Raw genomic sequence first — 16138 nt, 5'->3', positions numbered from 1 at the left:
GTTCAAATTACTAATTCTGACCTACAAGGCCATCTATAGCCTGTCTCCCCCATATGTCTCTGAACTAATCTCCCGATACCTTTCCTCACGTAATCTCCGGTCCTCCCAAGACCTCCTTCTCTCCTCCACACTTATTCGCTCCTCACCAAACCGCCTCCAAGACTTCTCCCGAATAGCCCCTATTCTCTGGAATTCTTTGCCCCAACAAGTCCGACTATCAACCACACTTGGATCCTTCAGACGGAACCTGAAAGCCCACCTCTTCAAGAAAGCCTACAGCCTGCAATGACCCTGCTACCTCCTTCTCTCTCACCACTACCGGTGATAACACCTCAACCAACACCGGAACTGCTGCAACCCACCAACCTACTGTCTCCTTCCCCACCATCCTGTAGCATGTAAGCCCAAAAGGGCAGGGTCCTCTCTCCACTCTGTATCAGTCTGTCATTGTTAGCTTGTTTACTGTAAGTGATATCTGTAATTTGTATGTAACCCCTTCTCATGTACAGCACCATGGAATCAATGGTGCTATATAAATAAATAATAATAATAATAATAATAATAATAATAATAATAATAACCTACGGCTGCTAAAGGCACATGATGACTGATGTGGGCTTAGTATGCAATCCCACATCAAAGGGATGGGCACTACGTTTGACGTAAATATACATCAAAGGTCATGTAATGGTTAGAGTTGTGCATATTTATTGATATTATATAGATACACTACTGATAGTATTGATTTACCTTGTTTCATAATTCCGTACAGTTTTTAAGATCTTCAGGTCTCACTGACCTCATTCACATAGGCATACGAAAAGTCAATGTGAGAGTCTTGGATTCGAAGAGAAAGTAGGATGCCATTAGACAAAGGCAGGGAATCCTTTGGAGGGAGTATTTTGTTTGGATCATGGTATTTCATCTTACTTTAAACACAACAAAATTTGATACAATAAGCCTTTTTTTTATTCTTCCATGTGAATGAATTTAGTGACGTCTTGAATGTTTTTGACCTCAATTAATTAATACTGTACCCTTGGCGTAGTAGTATTGGCAGTCTATCTATTCCTGGGAAAATGTTCCACTGTTTCATGCTCTGCCTAAATTAATTTTCTAATTCTCTCTGGACATTGACTTTCTTAGAAAATACTCTCTTTTTAAGCCAATATATTCGCTGTGTGCTTGTATTCTCTTTGGGCTTAAGACCAGGTTCACACGCATGTATTTCACACTCTGTATACAGACTGCAATACAGAAACTGATGGCGGTACTTTCTAGCCAAAATTACAGCCTCACAGACACACATGAGGCTCTAAGTTCAGGTTGAGTGATCAACGGCCCATCTGGGCATTATAATCCATATACGGACTGTGAAATGCGCATGTGTGAAACCGCATAAAGCTGGGTTCAGATGGTTGACTTTTTAGTTAGTGTGCTATCAGTGTATGCAATGGACAGCATGTTGACCCAGGAATTATTTATGCACCAATGGACCCCAGTGACATTTCACATGGACTAACGGTCAATGTAAAAATAAATCAAAGTCTGCAACGGTATACTCCAGACTAGTACATGGAAATATAGGCAGCTCCTGCATGGGATGAGTTCATGGAGCTGCACACCAAGCCGGACATATCTGCAATTTGGGCATTCAGCCTAAATCAGTTATTTCACTAACACCTATTGATATGTCACATTTAAAGGGGTTGTCCACTACTCGGACAACCCGTTCTCAGTAGCTATATTACCACCTAGTAAAATGGTAACATCTATACTTGCCTCCGTTACTGGCACCGTTCCAGCAGTGGTGGCTCTGGCTCTTCCGGATATCACAAGGCATTTTTCTGTCATGCGATCCCTGTGGCCAATCAACACTGGATTCACTCGCCCCACCTTCTGACAAATTGCATACATTCGGAGGAAGTGAGAGCAGCTTATGCTCTCACTTAATCAGGATGTGTGTGAATCATCAGAAAGCGGGGAGAGTGAAAGCCATTGATGATTGGTCACAGGGATTGCATGACATAATGTCACACGATCCCTGGAAAGCCAGTGCTGGCTACTGCTGAAATGGTGCCGTCACTGGAGGAAAGAATAGATTTTTCTATTTTAAAAGTGGAAACATAGGGACTGAGAAGGAGTTGTCCAAGTAGTGGAAAACCTCTTTAAAGCCAAAATTACTCATGGTTGGCAACTAGTTAAATTTAGGGGGGGTGTTTTATGTTTTAACTATCTAAACCTAATGAATGTTGTGCACTGATTTTAACTTCTACTGCAGTTAGCATTTCTTTGTTTATTTCTTCAAAGTGACATTTTATTTATTTTCCTTACTATATTGGGTTATCTTTGCTTTCCAGAAGCACATAAAATGAGAAAATGTTTTGCCACCCCCTGCTATTTATCAAATCTGGCAGAATTATTATACCTTTGAGAAAGCTACTGTACATCCAAATGTCACACTCATTGCGTCTTTTTATTAGTTCTTCCCTACCAACCTTGACTTTGTAAATGAGAGGAAAAGTCAGAGACATGTAATAAGAAGCAATGTCAGTCCTTACACATAAATGTAGTATCTTAAAGGTGTAATTTCACATAAAGCAAAAGTGAACTAATGGCAAAGATGGATGTTGTGGGTCAGACCAAAACTACCTGTGACCTTAACCTGAAACACAAACAGCCAGTACAAGCACTCGAAAGGTTACACAATATTTCTTGCCTTCCTTTCTGTCAGCAGTTCAGTAGCGAGGGCACGAAGGTTGAGTGTTACTCTGACCCAGAAGTTTCAAGTAGCAGAACTCCATTTCTTTGTCTCAGTTGTTTGTTCCGTACTAGAAATGTGTGGATAAAAATGAACGTAGCATGGCGGGCCGGTGTTGGGACTGGTCACACTAAAATGTGTCCACTGCTGAAAATGGAGGAGTGGACATTTAACCTGTAAACTTGCCTTGGATTTTTAAGGGATTAAGGGTTTGTTTACACAGACCATTTACCAATCGGTTGTCATTTAATGGTCAGTTTACACAGGCAAACCTCAGTAAAAGATGTGCACTGAGCAATCTGTAGTAGATCGTTAAGTACAAGTAGGCTGATAAGAATCATCTTAGCACTGAACAAAAAATTATTTCACCCGATGAACAAGCATTTTGCTTGTTCATCAGGTGATCTGCAGCCTGTTTACGCTAAAAGATTATCATGGACCAAGCGTTCCCATGAACACTCATTCACAGTGATCTTTCAGCGTAAATACAGATTAAAGGGCGTCTGTCACCAGGGTTTTGGTATGTAATCTGAGAGCACCACAATAAACAGAGACCCTGATTCTAATTGTGGGTCACTTACTAGTGATTAGCTTTTTTCGATACAATCAGTATTTTATTAGCAGATTATCGCTACAGGAAAACTGGCTTTGTGCTTACTAGACCAACTGTGCCCCCAGCACCGATCAGCAGCTTTCTGTCACTATACAATGTACACGAAAAGCTATGGTGTTGGCGAGGTTATACACAGCTAAACAACCGAGCTCTGCTGGATCAAAGCTATGACTCTATCATAACTACTGCACCCAGTAAACTAAGTTATACATTGCTGGAATCCGGGTCTCTGTCCCTACCTCATGGGACTGTCAGATACAAGCAAAAATCTGCTGACAGATTGCATTTAAGTGATACTTCCCTGGAATTTTGCTTCAGCTTTTGTTTTCTTTTTTTTTTTACTATGAATTATTCAAATGTATACTCTTTAACTGTCAAAATCTCAATCCTTAGACCTAATTGTGTTGTTCTTTTATCATTTTCAGGTTTCTTTTCTCCATGGAAAAGTTCCAAGCCTGTGAGTCATTATTTATATTAATTTTGATATTCTAGATCTGTTGGGGATTGTGACTGCAGATAAGAAGTTGACGTGGTTGGATAGTAATGGATAGTAATAAATATATTTTTAAAAAAATATAAATTATAAAAATGAATGAAAATTTCTTGAATTGCAGATGATGGAACGATGGGAAAATCAAGGAAGCCCACAAACAAGTTTATCAGCGCCATCAGTACCACCAAATCTCCCCTACCCACCAACGCTACATCGAAGCTCATTTCCTGATTCTACAGATGCCTTTGATCCAAGAAAACCCGACCCTTACGAACTCTACGAGAAATCAAGAGCAATCTATGAAAGTAGGCGTAAGTACAATTATTTCTGTGCTAAAAAATAGCCTACAACTGCACGCAAAAATAAAAATGTTTGAATATTTAGCCAAAAATTTAACACATTATTTGCATTTAATTTTAAAACAACATAGAAATATTCTAAAGGAAGAAAAACTACAAATTTATGCAAAATGTTTCTAACTTGATCTCTATAATTAGTAGTTGATTAGCAAAGTCATTTTGCAGAATGTTATTGCATGTGCTTTGAAGGCTATTTTTGCTTTGCTTTAGACTTTTACCAGACAATTTCAGGAAATCATAAAAACATTTATAGTATTAAGGGGCATATTAACTGAAGTAGGTCATGTTAAATGGTTTAACCTAATGGAGACCATGTAAATTTGCAGCATTTGGCCCCGGGCTTTAACCATTCTCAATTGTATTTTCATCGTGCAGGAGTTAAAGTCAAGAACCTGGGGAGAAGACAGAAGCAGCTTATTACAGCTTCTGTCTTCTCTTTTGCCTGCTACATAGCGCTTTAGCACTAGTAAACTGGAGCATTGGAATTACCAGAACTTCTGTAGTATCTGGCAATTAAATGATCGCTGGGTCTCTATTCGCATAGCAGATCTGATGGGTCTTAGCAGACCCCGATCGGCTCTGCAAGTGATATTTTGCACATCTGGGGCTGTTTTAACTGGGTCTCCGATTGATTGCCCAGTTACAGTGGGAAAGAATGAAAACTAATGAAAAAAATGTTCATCAGAGAACTTTAGTGACCTTTTGGGAGACAAATTATGTAAAATATATAAATTGTAAAAACCTACTCATCATAGATATACAGGTATGAACATGACTATAATAACCTTAACAATTAATTCAACAGTTTGTTGTGAAACATACACAGCATAAAAATGGAAGAAAAACAAAACAACCTTTAGCCTCTATAGATAAAATATATTAATTACCCAATAATTTAAGTGTCCCCAAAACAATGCTAAGAAATATTACAATTTACCCCCATAAAATAAAGCCTCGTACAGCCATGTCAATGAAACAATAAAGGAATTATGGCTGCTGAAAATAAATGCAAAAATGGTTGTATTCAAGCCTGGTCACTGTGTGAATCAGAAGTGACCAGTGTGTATGCAAAAATATATTGGGGCTAGTTCATTAAGACTAGCGTTGTGCATATCAGTCTGGACTTGATGGGGTATGATGCGCCAAATACATCAAAAGGCGCAAAATAATTAAAGAATTCCACATATGTTCATCTGTTTGCCTCGCAAGAGAAACTACTACAATCAGGGACTGGAGTAGCATTTCTGGCATAAGAAACACCATTGGTTTTAATGAATTAGATAGTTGGGCATAGCCACGCCATGCGCTAGCCCATCCCACAGCTCCACCCATTTTGTCAGAGCTGACCGAATCTGGCGTGAAAATGCCAAAAGTTACAAAATTACGCCTATGGCCTTAAAAAAATGATTTCAATAAAATGATTATAGAGGTTTTCAGGGGCTTTAATATTGATGGAATCTAATATATACCATATTTTGCGGATTATAAGACGTATCGGATTATTAAATGCACCCCAAATTTTGGGGAGGAAAATAGGAAAAAAACTTTTTTGATAAAATGGTGGCGCTATTTATAATCCATGAGTCTCACTGCTTACCATGAGTGGCGGCTGCAGCTGAGCGGGGTCCCGGGAGGCAGGTGTGGGGCGATGTTGCGGACCCCAGGCTGGGAGCAAGGGGTATTCGGAGGTGCTATGCTGTGGGTGTTCCGTGGTGTGGAGGCTTCGTTGACATTTTGTTAAAGCCTGAAGCCCCCAAACTTCCATAGTTTACGTGCACTTCCATGGTTTACATTGCGGTGGACTAAAGGAAAATGACCACCAAGAGTGGCACATGTGCAGATGGAGATCTCAGCGGCAAGATCTCCTCTCCCAAAATCTCAGCACTGAAACCTCCATCTGCGCATGTGCCACCCCTGAAGGCTATTTTCCCAGAATCCACTGCAATGTAAATCATTGAACTGCGAGGGCTCCGGGCTTTAACAAAATGTCAACCCACCCCCATCCCACCTGCAGAGTAGCACCTCCGTATACCCCTCCTCCCAGCCTGAGGCCCACAGCATCGCCCCACTCCTGTTTACGACTGCTCAACCGCAGCCGGTAAGGTATATTTGAATTATAAGACGCACTCTCATTTCCCCCCCAAATTTGGTGGAAAAAAGTGTCTTATAATCCGAAAAATACGGTATTACAATGTATGGAACTATGCTCTTCCCCATGACCCATCTATAAGATCGGTATTGAAGAACATATATACAGTAGACATTAATCTTAAAAATGTGAAATTGGTAAATAAACCGGATTACTTACTCTTTTATGGAGTTCACTGCAGCACCCACTGGGAGAGGGGATCCGCCCCTAGGAACAGGAAACCTACAGAAATAAAAGGGGCGGTCCCCCTTGCCTCCTCAGTTGGATTTCAGAGAATGAGAGACTATAAAATGTAGATGGTGAAGACCATGTTGCAGCCTTACATATGAGATCAATCAGAACGTCCACCTTCTCAGCCCAGGAGGATGCCATAGCCCGTGCCGAATGTGTCTTTATTCCAACCGGCCGACTTTCACCTTTTGCTGAGTAGGCCAGACAGATTGCATCTCTGAACCATCTGGATAAGGTGCTTTTCGTGACTCCAGGCCCCTTCCTGTGGCCCTGAAAGGACACAAACAGAGCCCTGCTCTGCCTCCAGGAATGAGTTCTGTCTATGTAATTTAGGACAGCTCTCCTCACATCTAAGGTGTGAAATCTCTCTTCCTCCGGAGTAGAAGTATTATCAAAAAAGGAGGGAAGAAAGATCTCCTTTCTATGAAATTTGGCTGCTACCTTAGGGAGGTATGAAGGGTATGGCTTCAAAACTATCCTATCCTGAAATACGAACAGAAAGGGAGGGTCAATTGATAGAGCTTGAACGTTGCTTACTCTCCTAGCAGACGTTAAAGCAACCAACAGGGCCGTCTTCAATGAAACATCTTTTAATGAAACTGTGTCTAAGGACTCTTACCCATTTGCGAGAAAAAAATGGTCCGTTTTCTAGACGGAAAAAAAACGGGCCAAAACTATGTGATTGTCATGCGATTTGTATGCGATTTTTAATTGCACCATCCGTTTTCCATCTGTTTTCCATCCGTTTTTCATCCATATGCAATGCATTTTTTTTCTATGCAACTATTTTTCTACAGTCATTTACAGGACCATTTACAGTATTCTGTGACACAGAATGGTAATGTATCCGATAAAAACGGATGGAAAATGGATTGTCCGTTTTTTGTCCTTTTTTTCTCACACCCATTGACTTGCATTGGCGAGTCTCATCCGAAAATCGCAGCAAATCGCAACATGCTGCGATTTTTTTCTCAGTCCAATTTCAGCTGAGAAAAAAATCGCAAATGAGATGTCACCTAGTGAATAACACTGGTCAGAGTGGAATCCAATTTTTTATCGGATTGCATTCGTCCGATTTCATCACCATTGAGTATGAGCCATAAGGGGTCAAATGGAGGCCTGGTCAGGGCATCAAGGACCAGGTTCAAGTCTCAAGGGGGTAAATGAGTAATGTGCACCAGGTAGTTATGGTCACATGCTAAAATAAATCGTACAACCCACCTATCCCCCGCAATATTGTGACCATACAGTGCTCTCAGAGCGAAAATCTGAACTTTTAGTGTATTAACTGAAAGACCCAGCTCCCAACCCCTCTGCAGGAATTCCCGATTGGCGGTAATAAACACCTCATTAGAGAAGGTCTTCGTATGAAATTTAAGGAACTTCCTCCACACTCTACTATAAATTCTTGTTGAGGATTCTTTCCTACTCTGCAGAAGGGTAGCAATCAGGTTGCTAGAGAACCCCCTTAGCCTTAGTAACTGCCTCTAAAGTTCCACGCCATCAAGTGTAGACCATTTACCTGAGGATGAAGGAATGGGCCCTGAGAGAGCATGGTCCGAATCTGATGGCAGGATCCAGGGGTCGGAAATGGACATGGCTCTGAGCCATGAAAACCAAGGCCTCTTGGGCCAAAACAGAGCGATGAGGATCAACCTCATCCTCTTCTCCCTGATCTTCCTGATGACCAATGGGAGTACCACCATCGGGGGAAACGCATATGGGAAGGCCAAGAGGGAGGGAATCGACCATCTTTGTCCGGTCTGCTCTGTTCAGAGAGGCAATCCTTCTGACTTGTCTGTTGGCTCTGGTAGCAAACAGGTCTATTTCTGGAAGCCCCCATAAGTCCACTATCTTTCTGAAGATGTGATGACTGAGCATCCATTCTCCCTGATGTAAGGTATGACGACTGAGGAAGCCCGCTCTGAAATTGTCCACTCCCCTGATGTGAAGGGCTGTTAGAGACAAGAGATGGGATTCTGCCAGCTCGAGGATTCTCTGTTTAGTAGACATTAGAGTCCTTGATCGTGTTCCGCCTTGTCGATTTAAATATATGACAGATGTTGCATTGTCCGACATAACTCTCACATGAGACCCATGTAGCTGTGGGAGAAATTCATGTAATGCATGACAGATAGCTTTTAATTCTCTTAAATTAGAGGAGTCGGCTTCTTCTATGGACCACTGTCCCTGGACTAAGCTTTCACCTAAATGAGCCCCTCAGCCAAAGTCCTGGAATCCTCTACGGGCAGGGTGGAGCGCTTCGATGTTGAAGCTACCGCGACGTCTACTTTAGGCACCTTAGACCAAGATGTTAGGTCCTCGTCATCAAAGGGGTATCTTCTCTTTGAGGTTGAAGGAAGGAACCCATTTCTCCCATTTTTATCCTTCACTGCGGCAATTATCAGAAATGTTCGCCTTTTCCTCTGTGAGAGGCAAGCGTACATAACCTTCTGCATGGTTCTAGCCTCCTTTTCGTCCGTAATCCCTATGGTCCATCAAACTGCCTTCACTAGATTGTGGACACTCTCAACAGGGAAACATGAATGACCTTCTTAGAAGATGATGATGCCTGAGAGGAATCGGTAGATTTAACTTTTTCCTCGTCAGAAGAGGGATTGGAAACAGAGGAAGCCCTCCTTACACTGGAACTATGTTTTCCAGCCTTCTCTTGAGTTTTTGAAATCCTGGAGCTCCTCTGTAATCATCAGCCTTATATCGCTCGCTCTAATGGACGATTCTTTCTCCAGAGTCTAACTGATACACGCTTGACAAAACCTCTTGGGGTAATTATCATGAAGTGGCTGTGACCACAGAGCACATTCCCTATGTTTACTTCCCAGACTTATTAACCTGAAGGGCACACAGAAAGAAATGGGCAATCAGCTTAATAGGTAAGGTTCTATAACACTCACCCAGTGAAGCTTGTCAGCATGGTACCAGTTTTTGGGGCGGAGGCACAGCATGAGACGAAGATTTCACAGACTTCCTGATTCTTTCACTCTTTTCCGTGGAGTCACCCTCACGGGAGCATCCACTGCTGCTCTTGCTTTTACTGTGCACCTGCAAATCCACCTCCTGGGGGTGCGCTACAGAGTCTCCTGGGGAGGACATCTTGGCACACTGGCCCAGCTCTGCGGTATCCATTTTATAGTTCGCGCTGGTGCCTCCTCATCCCTCCCCCTGGAAGTAGTCCTCACTACTTCCGGGTCAGGAGCGCTCTCTCTCCTTTTTTTTTCTTCTTCTCTCTGCACATCCGGGGCCATCATACTAGGCCTTGCGCTGACTCCACCACCTCCTTCGGCCCCCCCGGAAGCTCTCTCAGCTACTTTTGGGGCAGGAACACTTGCTGGCCTACTGCGCATGTGCAGCCTGGCTTTCCTGGCACCATGCAGACCTCAGTCTAATGGAGGAGCGGGGAGGCCGATGCCCGCACCCCGCTCCTCTCAGATGAGTGCATCTTACTACACCACGCTCCCACGTGAGCCAGGGCAGCCTCCCCCGAACCCTGGCCTCACGCCATCCATCACCAGATGGGGGGAGCTGACCAGCAGGACTCCCCCAATGCTGCCTCTGGCGCTGCAGCCCCTGCTGTTCCCACAGACACTGCACAGGCAGCCTCACAGCCCAGGTATCCTCTTCTTTTTGGAGGTTCCTGTAGGAACAGGAAACCAACTGAGGGGGCGAGGTGGACCACCCCTTTTATTTCTGTAGGTTTCCTGCTCCTAGTGGTGGATCCCCGCTCTCAGTGTGTGCTGTCATGGCGAGGAGAAAAAGTATGTATCAAAATTTCAGCCCAAATGGCTGTTTGGTATATGCCTGTTTTCTCCAGCATCTGACACACATTGCTGGCTGTCAATAACTAATGACTGAGCAGTGAGCTTCTCTCCAGAAGAAATGGTCTAGGCCTCGCTGGCTGACAAGGTTCTTCCTTGTATAGTCAGTTCAAATGAAATCAATCTACTTATTCCACATGTATCTGATTACTTCTATGTTATAATCAGTGTTTTTTTGTAACATTTGAAGTTCAGGACTATTAATCATTATTGAATGAAAGCATCCTGGCATGTCATTAAGTGCTGCGGCCGTTGGCATTAGTTTAGGTGAATGCACTGGTGCCAGAATCTTTAGTGAGACATCAATCATATACTCTCAGATGAGGTGTTAGAAACTGCAGCAGAGCCCGCGCCGCCAAACTAATTTCTGTAGAGAAACAACATTGATTTTCCTCTCTGTACGATGTATTATTTTTTTGTTTCTGCTATTAAGCTAAACTACAGATAAGAAAACCTCACAGTTGGCATCTAATGTCTGCTGCTAAAAGGCATTACCGAAAAGTCTATCAAACTTGGCCTCCAATGGACCCCATAGCTCTGATGTATAGGCGGGGGGAATTCTTAATACATGAATTTGCATTGCAAATTAAATAGTTCCAAACAAGATATCTGCACTATAGCATCAAACATTAATTATCTGTAGAATATAATGAGTACATAGTGCGATCTTCATTAGTGTACCTGTACTTTTATTAAGGTGTCTAAGACGTTCGATGTCCTCTTGAATTAATTTGAGACAATTGGATGATTTGTCTTTGTTATTTTGTGCAGAACAGATTGAATTGCTCCCATCAGTTATCGGTTACAATGTGCAGAAGCGTCTCTTTTTATATCCCTTTTAATAATCTGAGTTATTGAGCAACAAATATATTAGGGCAACAAGCACCCCACTCGAGGGCATGGAATGGATTTTTGTAGGAAATTCTGTAATTAATATACAGTGTGTAAATGAGCCAGTAAACTATGTTCACACGTCGCTTTTTTGCTGTGTTACAAAATAAGGTTTTGCTGCCCTTTTGCTGCATTTTTGGTGCAGATTAAGTGATTCATTTGTCTATAGTACATGTTTAATAAAGTTTGGTTCATTCACCAAAGAAGCAGGATGGTGTTTTTTGCAGCGTTTTTGCACTCTCGTTACTTTTTATGTTAAAAAAAAAAAATAAAAAAGCTGCAAAAAAGCTGAAAGAATTGACAAGCCGCAGTTTAAAAAAAAAAGACATCAGTTTTTCAATTCAGTCAGAAAAAAAAGCAATCCTGTGTATATGTTTTCTGAAATATCAGATTTTGCCGTTATGGTAAATGCAGCTTTTAATTTGCATTAAAAAATTCTGCAAAAATGCAACGTGTGAACAAAGCCTTATATCTCAGCCATTGATCTATTCATATCAATGGATGCTTGTTCTCCTCTGTTCAGGAATGGTACTCGGTTTACTGGACTTTGTAGCCAGTCCGCACAATAATAACAATTGGTAAATAAATGGGAAATCATTCCCAAAAATTCATACCGTTTGGTTAGTTAGTGTTCAAATTTCTTTATCCAAAATGCACCTCTTAACAAAAGCTTCTCTTGTAAGTCTCCATGCCCTAAATGGGTAATTCACCTTTTCTATTCTATAGAAAACTACGCTGTTAGTCCGGAATCACACAAAAATATGAAAAATCGTCAATTTCATCCCAAAAACTTGGTTGATTTTTCTTCTAAAATCAGAGGCTATACGGACTACGATTTTTTTTCTTTTGCACACCCATAGACTAGAATAGACAAGTCTTATCCGACATACTGAAGAGACTAGTGCTTTCTGTGTTTTCTGTGCTTTTTTTCACATGCAGATTCGGTCGGTGAAAAAAAACTGCTCATCTTCACTCCCCATTGAATAACATTGGACCCAGTGCTGTCCGTTTTCTCACAAACATTGCCAAGACTGAAAATATGGTTGTGTGAACCTATCTTTAACTGTATTATTATGTATTTCCACAAAAGTTTTGTTGCCTCTGAAAAGGTTTTGCTGTTCTTACTGATATTGTATAATCCCGATATTGCACAGATTGCATTCATTGCAGTAAACCATATTGTGATCCACTGATATGGCAGACCCACCATGCTCGTTTTCTCAGCATATGTACGAAAGTTGTTATTCCTCTCTTTCATCCTTGTAATTTCAATGGACGTGAACAGTATGCCTTCAATATCAGTTTGGCTGTTTAGACTGACTATATCTTTCTCCTCTGTAAGGCCAGGTTCACATAGTTCAATTTCCATAATTTTTTTCCCCATTAAAACCCAGACATGTGAAATCTGTCTTAAACTCAGGAAAACTGAACAAAAATCTTGCTCTCAAATTGCATTAGAACAGTACAGAACAAAACCTTGTGTCAATGAGAATTTTATTAAAATCTGACTAATTTTGTAAAATATTATTAGTTTTGGAGGTTAATTTTAATTTTCGGATAATGAACATTCATTTAAGAAGGAACATTGGAATACCACATGCAAGAAACACCCATTCTATGTCACAAAAATACAAATGATGGGTAGACAAATAAATAAAAAGCACATATACAGTGGGGCAAAAAAGTATTTAGTCAGTCAGCAATAGTGCAAGTTCCACCACTTAAAAAGATGAGAGGTGTATGTAATTTACATCATAGGTAGACCTCAACTATGGGAGACAAACGGAGAAAAAAAAATCCAGAAAATCACATTGTCTGTTTTTTTTTCATTTTATTCGCATATTATGGTGGAAAATAAGTATTTGGTCAGAAACAAGCAATCAAGATTTCTGGCTCTCACAGACCTGTAACTTCTTCTTTAAGAGTCTCCTCTTTCCTCCACTCATTACCTGTAGTAATGTCACCTGTTTAAACTTGTTATCAGTATAAAAAAACAACCTGTGCACACCCTCAAACAGACTGACTCCAAACTCCACTATGGTGAAGACCAAAGAGCTGTCAAAGGACACCAGAAACAAAATTGTAGCCCTGCACCAGGCTGGGAAGACTGAATCTGCAATAGCCAACCAGCTTGGAGTGAAGAAATCAACTGTGGGAGCAATAATTAGAAAATGGAAGACATACAAGACCACTAATAATCCCCCTCGATCTGGTGCTCCACGCAAAATCCCACCCCGTGGGGTCAGAATGATCACAAGAACGGTGAGCAAAAATCCCAGAACCATGCGGGGGGACCTAGTGAATGAACTGCAGAGAGCTGGGACCAATGTAACAAGGCCTACCATAAGTAACACACTACGCCACCATGGACTCAGATCCTGCAGTGCCAGACGTGTCCCACTGCTTAAGCCTGTACATGTCCGGACCCGTCTGAAGTTTGCTAGAGAGCATTTGGATGATCCAGAGGAGTTTTGGGAGAATGTCCTATGGTCTGATGAAACCAAACTGGAACTGTTTGGTAGAAACACAACTTGTCGTGTTTGGAGGAAAAAGAATACTGAGTTGCATCCATCAAACACCATACCTACTGTAAAGCATGGTGGTGGAAACATCATGCTTTGGGGCTGTTTCTCTGCAAAGGGGCCAGGACGACTGATCCGGGTACATGAAAGAATGAATGGGGCCATGTATCGTGAGATTTTGAGTGCAAACCTCCTTCCATCAGCAAGGGCATTGAAGATGAAACGTGGCTGGGTCTTTCAACATGACAATGATCCAAAGCACACCGCCAGGGCAACGAAGGAGTGGCTTCGTAAGAAGCATTTCAAGGTCCTGGAGTGGCCTAGCCAGTCTCCAGATCTCAACCCTATAGAAAACCTTTGGAGGGAGTTGAAAATCCGTGTTGCCAAGCGAAAAGCCAAAAACATCACTGCTCTAGAGGAGATCTGCATGGAGGAATGGGACAACATACCAACAACAGTGTGTGGCAACCTTGTGAAGACTTACAGAAAACGTTTGACCTCTGTCATTGCCAACAAAGGATATATCACAAAGTATTGAGATGAAATTTTGTTTCTGACCAAATACTTATTTTCCACCATAATATGCAAATAAAATGAAAAAAAAACAGACAATGTGATTTTCTGGATTTTTCTTTCTCAGTTTGTCTCCCATAGTTGAGGTCTACCTATGATGTAAATTACAGACGCCTCTCATCTTTTTAAGTGGTGGAACTTGCACTATTGCTGACTGACTAAATACTTTTTTGCCGCACTGTATATACTATATATATAATATATTCTAATCACTTTTTCAGAAGGCAAAATTCAAAAGTATCATTTTGTTTTGGTAAGATCTTTCAAGTCATTTCAGGGGTGAGGAACACTTTAGGATATAACCTTGCCATTTCTTTTGAAGAGAACCTGTCAGCACAATTTTTTAATGTAAAGACATGGATATAATGTAACACAGATTACTTTGATACCTTTGAAAAAATGTACTTTTTTGTCATTCTTTAATCACAATTAGAAGTTTTCTGGTAATTAGATTTCGGTGCACAGGGGCCGGACTGTGCGCTAGGTTTTCTCCTCCCTGCCTGTGATTCCCCGACCCCCTGCTTACCTCCTCTATTTCAAATCTCAGCAGTCATTCAAACACCAGAGGTAGGCGGAGGGGGATGGGGGATCTGGCTGGCAGGAGAAGACCCAGTGCACAGTTCAGCCCCTGTGCACTGAAATCTAACTAGCAGAAAACTTCAAATGGTGATTAAAGAACAACAAAGCTGATTTTTTCATCAATGATATCAATTTAATCTGTATTACAGTGATATTACAGCCATGTTTTTACATGCCAAAATCGTGCTTGCAGGTTCTCAAGTGTGCAAGTAGTACAGAAATACAAATCAGAGCCCTTTCCCTGTTTCCTTGACTCATACAAGCAGACGGATCAATAACAGGCTTTGTAGTGTTCAGCTCCAAGGCATATTGGAAAGTAACTTGTGCAGATGACCCCTGGATTCCCAAGTTCTGAAATTCTCCTTGCAGCCAGTTTTTAAATATGCAGACAGATCTTCTCTGGTTATTAGAATCAGGTGATAGAGAATGTTGTTGGGATCATAAAGTATGGTTTTAAATAGGTAAGTTTGTGTGAATGATTAATATGATTTCTGTTATTTACCAGTAATTGAAATTTCCTAATACTTAGGCATTTTGAAAATATATATAATTTTTTTAATTTATTTACTTAACAACTAGCTAGGTTAAAAACTATACTAACAACTAATTAATATAATTGATGCTTCATTAGAATTTTAAATGTGTTTTATTTAGATAAAGCTCCCTCATTGTACAAATGAAGATTTTTTTACCTTTGCATCTCAGTTCTACTTTCATGGTTTAAAAACCTTGAATTCCAAATCTTTTTGCTGATCATGGTGAGAAGATGGACTAAAAGAGCCTGATGCGTTATTGCATTACTCCTTCTTTTTGTTTAAGTTTTGGTGTCTTAAGTCTATTATTGTACAAAATTTTTCCTTCACCCCTGGGCCCTTTTTCGTTTTTGCGTTTGTTTTTCGCTCCCCTTTTTCCCAGAGCCATAACTTTTTTATTTTTTCGTCAATATGGCCATGCGAGGGTTTGTTTTTTTACAGGACGAGTTGTACTTTTGAACGACACCATTGGTTTTACCATATTATGTACTCGAAAACGAGAAAAAAATTCTAAGTGCAATTCCACAACAGTTTTTTGTGTTTTATTTTTACCATGTTCACCAAATGCTAAAACTGACCTGCCATTTTGATTCTCGAG

General features: G+C 41.0%; 1 protein-coding gene across 1 annotated transcript in view; it reads left to right on the top strand.

The window, feature by feature from the left end:
- MAGI2 (membrane associated guanylate kinase, WW and PDZ domain containing 2) overlaps window positions 1–16138 on the top strand; it is a 1360388-nt gene that overhangs the window by 1165660 nt on the left and 178590 nt on the right. Inside the window, exons 11-12 of the mRNA XM_073551424.1 lie at window positions 3800–3831; window positions 3989–4178. Of these exons, the coding sequence (XP_073407525.1) occupies window positions 3800–3831; window positions 3989–4178 (222 nt within the window). The remainder of the gene's footprint in view (window positions 1–3799; window positions 3832–3988; window positions 4179–16138) is intronic.

Source organism: Dendrobates tinctorius, unplaced genomic scaffold, assembly GCF_039654945.1.
Source record: "Dendrobates tinctorius isolate UK_male_01 unplaced genomic scaffold, ASM3965494v1 ptg000176l, whole genome shotgun sequence".
NCBI classification, from domain to species: domain Eukaryota; kingdom Metazoa; phylum Chordata; class Amphibia; order Anura; family Dendrobatidae; genus Dendrobates; species Dendrobates tinctorius.
The sequence above is the reverse complement of the archived record's forward strand: the minus strand, read 5'-3'. Positions and strand labels throughout refer to the sequence as shown.